The 6,750-nt window shown below is 39.5% G+C and overlaps 1 protein-coding gene across 1 annotated transcript in view; it reads left to right on the top strand.

Moving 5' to 3' along the window:
- The first annotated feature begins 1,593 nt into the window (after window positions 1-1,593).
- ENPP3 (ectonucleotide pyrophosphatase/phosphodiesterase 3) overlaps window positions 1,594-6,750 on the top strand; it is a 109,237-nt gene continuing 104,080 nt past the window's right edge. Inside the window, exon 1 of the mRNA XM_025294526.3 lies at window positions 1,594-1,737. Coding sequence (XP_025150311.2) covers window positions 1,660-1,737 — 78 coding nt within the window. The 5' untranslated portion in view covers window positions 1,594-1,659. The remainder of the gene's footprint in view (window positions 1,738-6,750) is intronic.

Here is a 6,750-nt window from a genome sequence, read left to right as displayed (position 1 = left end):
CTCCATTATAACATCTGACAGTTATTAGCATGGAGATAATCTGAGATCAACTTACAAAATGAAGAATCTGATGCCGAGTCCTTTACTTTGAAACAGACGTAAGACTTTATCAGAGGTCTCCTGACTTCCTTGTCTGGTCTTTTCTTGTGTTCTCAAGGTTGAAGGGGCTTGGGAAACGAGAGGAAGAAGGGAGAATGGGTGTTCTGGCAGTGTGGGAGATTAAACAACTGGTTACCATAGCCTAGCCAAGCTGACATACAAAGCCAACTATAACAGAGGAAGATAAATGTGGGAGCACTGAGAACCAGACTCAAAGAGACTAGATTGTCTTAAGTGCAAATGTGCTTAGTCACTCAGTCATGTCCAACTCCTTGCGACACCACGGACTGCAGCCTGCCAGGTTCCTCTGTCCGTGGCATTTCCCAGGCAAGAATACTTACTATGGCTTACTGTGCCCTCCTCCAGGGAATCTTCCCAACCCAGGGATCGAACTCAGGTCTCCTGCATTGCAGGCAGATTCTTTACCGATTAAGCCACCAGGGAAGCCCCAGAAACCCAGAAAAAAAACAAAGACTTATATTATTAGGAGAGTACATAAGTCCTAGGAATAGGATTTATAGTCCTAGGAATATCATGCTTTTGAGACAAATTGTGATGTAGGCTTGATCTTTCTTTTATATAATCAGTATGTCATAGCATAACAATAATGACAAAATACCTTGCTATGGGAATCTGAGAACCTGGCAGAATCCTACTTCTGAGAGATTACTCACCAAGGTATCTGAGCAGATGACCAAGTCCCTCAAGTCCTTTAGCTTTATCTGTAGGGGCTTCCCAGGTGGCATCAGTTGTAAAGAATGCAGGAGACATAAGAGACAGGGGTTCTATACCTGGGTCAGGAAGATCCCCTGGAGAAAGGCATGGCAACCACTCTAGTATTCTTGCCTGGAGAATCATAGGGACAGAGGAGCCTGGAGGGTTATGGTCCCTAGGGTTGCACAGAATTGGACACAACTGAAGCGACTTAGCACGCACACATGTACAATTGGCAAGTTTGATTAGAATCCAGAGTGAATGTTTTCAGGAGAGAATTCAAAAGTGTATATAGGACTCAAAGCAAAGTGTTTGGACTAATCTTGGCTACACTAAAAAAAATCACTAGGAAGGATATTTAAATATACTGCTTCCTTTGTCAAAACTCCAGAAGATTTTAATTCAATCAATGTGGAGCCTAGGCTTCATAATTTAAAAATTAAAATTAAAGAGCTACTTTGGGCAATTCTAAGTTTACCCAGTACAGAGTACCATTTGCCAAAGATATTCAATTATGGTTCTGTGCATTTCTGAATTTCTAAAGACCTGGTGGTTCATTGTGGTCCATGAAAAGAAATGTACAAGACCCTGAATTAGATTTTTTCAAAGGACAAAAAGAACAGTTGTCTACAGTGTACAGGAAATGAACTTTCCTCTCATGACACTATTGTTATTACAGCTTTTTTTCCTGTCTTAACTATCCAATCATTAAAGAGCTATGCTCTTTCCAAACATTTAAAAGCCAGTCACAGTGATGTAATTCATGCAGTTTCTCTTTGCCAGACTAGAAAAAGGAAATCAGTCTACTGTCTTCCGGTAGAACAGGTTTATCTAGCTAACAGAACAATGCAATCTACACTGAATTTATCAACGGAAGAACCTGTTAAGAGAAAAACTGTTAAGAAGTACAAAATAATTTGTATTGTAAGTACATTTTAACATTTTCACCTTCGTAGTTTGTGGCAAAAGGTAGGGGTATGACTCTAGGATTGTATTAGTTTGTGTTGCTATTTAAATATGAAGTTTTAAGTAACTGTGTTCAGTTTTATCCCTGACGACAACTCTAAAGCAAAGTGAAGGACTTAAATCACATTTTGCAAATAAGAAATTTGCATAGCAACAAATTAATATTTGGTCAATCTAAAAAACTGGGATCTCTGGCAAAATACTTAGCAGCACTGATTTTACCATGATTATAATTATAATTATCTCCCAAGTCACCTTTGTGCATCAGTATGTTAAGACCAGAGGGTGAGGAATTAAAATCAGTGTCTCCTTTTTTCGATTCTTGATTTTGTGCCATTTAACTTCACTCCTAGGGATGGACTCTTTTGCCTGTTTTCTCTTCCTTGTTCTTTTGTTCCGTAAGATCTTCCCTGGCCTAAAACAAAAACATTCCTTGATTTTATTACATTTTCTTTTCCTTTTACCATCAAACTTCCGACTCTCTTTATTGCCTCAGTTTTCTCACCAGCCAACCGTTTTTTATTCTCTAGGTTTGGGTTTTTTTTTTTTTTTTTACTGCACTGAAGTTGCTTCCTCAAAAGTCAATCCTTCTCCCCTGTCCTTCTCCCTGCTAAGTCTCCATAACAACAGTACACAGATACTGTGGAGTAATTTCTCACTTTGAATTCTCTCCCCTTGCTTTCATGATGACATTGAAATTCCTGTTTTTATCACATTTCTCCTTATCTGAATTATTTGTTTATTTATCTTTCTTCTCTTTGGGCATTTCACCAAACACCGTGTGAAGATCTTTTCTTTAAGGACTCTAACCTTATTCATGGGTTTAAGAGTGTATTCTCCACCAAGAATTCCGCATAAGCCGCTAGTTCTCACCTCTGACTGAGTTTCAGTCCTAAATTAGAAAGTGCCTGCTTGCCCTTCCTCCAGCATCTACCTTATAATCAAAATCATTTGCATGATTTTCTCACAACTATCCCGCTGCAGTTTTCTCCTAGATTCCCAACTTTACTTAATGCCATCACCATTCTCTCTTTCATGCAAACATTGTTTGGAGGTGTAAGTGAAACAATGTGTGTAAGTATTGAACTCAATAACTATAACTAAGGGAACTCTCAAGATATTCCATTTTTTTTTTCTGGGAATTTTGACATTTGTTATTCTGGGAACTTTTAGCTCTTATGCCATTTATCATACTTATCCTATCTTATAAATTCAGGGAATTATCAATTCCTTGAGAGCAAATCTTGTTCATCATATATTTCCCTACTTTGTATACTTTTAATGGTTTATCAGTACACATAAATAGAAGCTCAATATTTTAAAATCATAGTTCCAGCCCTACTATTTCTAGATTTTAGTAAAAGTTGTATTAAGAAATTTTAAATGTATCTGTGTTTCTGCTGCTGCTGCTGCTGTGTCACTTCAGTCGTGTTCGACTCTGTGCGACCTCATAGACGGAAGCCCACCAGGCTTCCCCGTCCCTGGGATTCTCCAGGCAAGAACACTGGAGTGGGTTGCCATTTCCTTCTCCAGTGCATAAAAGTGAAAAGTGAAAGTAAAGTTGCTCAGTCGTGTCTGACTCCTAGCGACCCCATGGACTGCAGCCTACCAGGCTCCTCTGTTCATGGGATTTTCCAGGCAAGAATACTGGAGTGGGGTGCCATTGCCTTTTCCGATCTGTATTTCTAGCATTCTTTATTCAGTCAAGCTAAAATCAAATGTTGGTTTCTCGGTAATTTTTGGAGTTCAGAGTACTCCCCTCTACAATTTGTAGATAGCATAAGATAGTTTAAGATATATTTGTACCTTAATATCAAGAAACTTATTCAGAGTTACATAGAGTCATGATTATACAAGATTGAAAATGAACCTTCTTACCCTTGAGGCTTCCCAGGTGGCTCAGTGGTAAAGAATTCACCTGCCAGTACAGGAGATACAGGAGACTTGGGTTCGATCCCTGGGTCGAGAAGATCCCCTAGAAGAGGAAATGGCAACCCATTCCAGTATTTTTGCCTGGAGAATCTCATTGACAAAGGAGCCTGGCAGGCTACAGTCCATGGGGTCACAAACAGTCAGACATGACTGATAGTCTTATAGTAACAACAAAAGACAGCTAGATGTTACTTATTTTTCTAGCAAGTTTGAATGGTAAAAGAACCAAAAATAAGGTGTAAACTGAAATGTAGCTGACTCTGACTAGCGAGGTTCATCATAGGAAAGTTTCCCAGTGCATTTTAGCTTTGTAACATTTTTAGGCTTAATCTAAATCTGTGGCTTTTGAGAATGAAAATAAGGGGAGAAGTGCTAATGGTGTTATTTAATAACTGTTCATGTTCACTTTTCTGCTTCATCTTCTCTACTGAATGAACACCTGTTGGAGGTCACTGACCTTGGGCTAACTTTGAAACTTCATATGAGAATTGTTTTCATAGTATTTAACACGTTTCACCATCCTTGAATTCACTTCCATTTTAAAAGTTAGATGTGTTCATTTTTAGTTGATTTCCAGAAGGCAAACAAACAAACAAATCTATACCTTATGTAGGGTCTTTATTATCGAAAGCAAATTTTGATACTGGCTTTTTTCTTTCATTAAAGCGATTTAAAAAAAATAACAAATTTCATTGGCATTATAAAATATTTTCCTAATTTTTTTTCCTAAAAAAACACACAACTTGAAAGTTGCAAGGTAAGTTTTATTTGGTACAAAATGAGGGCTGCAGCCCAGTAGAAAGAACCTCAGATAGCTCTGAGAGATAGCTCCAAAAGAGGCAGTGGGGGAAAGTCAATATAAATGATTTTGGTGAAGGGGGTTGTTGTTATTCAGTCGCTCTGTCAAGTCTAACTCTTTGCTACCCCATGTACTGCAGCACGCCAGGCTTTCCTGTTCTTCTTCATCTCTCTGGGTTTTCTCAAACTCATGTCTGAGTTTGACTTGGTGATACCATCCACCATCTCATCTTCTGTTGCCCCCTTCTCCTGTCCTCAATCTTTTCCAGCATCAGGGTCTTTTCCAATGAGTCTGCGCTTTGCATCAGATGGCCAAGGTATTGGAGCTTCAGCTTCAGCATCAGTCCTTCCAATGACTATTCAGGGCTGATTTCCTTAAGGATTGACTGGTTTGAGTTCTTTGCTGTCCAAGGGATTCTTCAAGAGTCTTCTCCAGCATCACTGTTTGAAAGCATCAGTTTTTGAGCACTCAGCCTTCTTTATGGTCCAACTCTCACATCCATACATGACTACTGGAAAAAGCATAGCTTTGACTTATGGACCTTTGTCAGCAAAGTGATGTCTCTGCTTTTTAATATGCTAGGTTTATCACAGCTTTTCTTCCAAGCAGTATGACTACTGGAAAAAGCATAGCTTTGACTGTGTGGACTTTTGTCAGCAATGTAATGTCTCTGCTTTTTAATATGCTGTCTAGGTTTGTCATAGCTTTTCTTCTAAGGAGCAAATGTCCTTTAATTTCATGGCTGCAGTCACCATCTGCAGTGATTTTGGAGCCCAAGAAAATAAAATCTCTCACAGTTTCCACTTTTCCCCCATCTATTTGCCATGAAGTGATGGGGCCAGATGTCATGATCCTAGTTTTTTGAATGTTGAGTTTAAGCCAGCTTTTTCACTCTCCTCTTTCACCTTCATGAATGGAAGGAGAAGTTCAGTGCTATTAAGCACTCATTTTACAAAAGATTTTCTATTAGTCATAAGGAACTCATCTCATCATGAAGAGATTTAGTGTTTTTCTAAATATGAAGAGATGCAGGGTTTGGAATTGTGAAATCAGTTTCTGAAAATATCTAGCTATCTAAAGACCTGTTCCACCAGATTCCCTGGAGCACGGAGTGCCTCACTCCGCCCTGAACTCCCTCAGGGGGTGTTAAAGATCAACAGCTGCAGCAGCACAGGGTTCACCCTCCCACAGAGTCAGATGGCACATGCCCTTGTCGTTCAGTCACTGGCAATGCTCTTGGCAAGTGCCAGTTTGTGAAAGTGTAAGTGTTAGTTGCTCAGTCTTTGTGATTCCTGTGGACTGTAGTCCATCAGGCTCCTCTGTCCATGAAATTCTCCAGGCAAGAACGCTGGAGTGGGCTGCTATTTCCTTCTCCAGGGGCATCTTCCCCAAAAAGCAGATTCTTCATTGTCTGAGCCACCAGGGATGCCATTTTGTAGTTGACATAAGTAATCTGTGTACCTAATTAATTACTTAAGTAAACAGTGTGTTCAAGCTCTATCATCCAGGATACTTATCATTGGACTTGATGGGGAAAGAGGTCAATGAAAAGAATTCTCTTTAATTTATATCAGTTTAATTTCAGTCGTAATATGAAGTCCATTACACTGAAGAGCTTTGTCAGCATGGTGATATGGTGATAATGATTATATACACAGTCATTAGTCAATGATTTCCAGATTACCCTAAAACATTTGTTTGCTATGTAGATCAAAGCAGGTAACTTGGTAGTTAATTGTTTGGAGATTATATTTTTATATGTTAAATATCTTCAGGGGAGAGTGAAAAAGTTGGTTTAAAGCTCAACGTTCAGAAAACTAAGATCGTGGCATCCAGTCCCATCAGTTCAGTTCAGTTCAGTTCAGTCGCTCAGTCGTGTCCGACTCTTTGCGACCCCATAAATTGCAGCACACCAGGCCTCCCTGTCCATCACCAACTCCTGGAGTTCACTCAAATTCACGTCCATCAAGTGGGTGATGCCATCCAGCCATCTCATCCTCTGTTGTCCCTTTCTCCTCCTGCCCCCAATGCCTCACTTCATGGGAAACAGATGGGGAAATGGGAAACAGTAGCTGACTTTATTTTTCTGGGCTCCAAAATCACTGCATATGGTGACTGCGGCCATGAAATTAAAAGATGCTTACTCCTTGGAAGGAAAGTTATGACCAATCTAGACAGCATATTCAAAAGCAGAGACATTACTTTGTCAACAAAGGTCTGTCTAGTCAAGGCTATGGCTT

Source organism: Bubalus bubalis, chromosome 10, assembly GCF_019923935.1.
Source record: "Bubalus bubalis isolate 160015118507 breed Murrah chromosome 10, NDDB_SH_1, whole genome shotgun sequence".
In the NCBI taxonomy this organism is placed as follows: Eukaryota; Metazoa; Chordata; class Mammalia; order Artiodactyla; family Bovidae; genus Bubalus; species Bubalus bubalis.
Note: the sequence above shows the minus strand (reverse complement) of the source record. Positions and strands in the feature narration are given on the sequence as shown.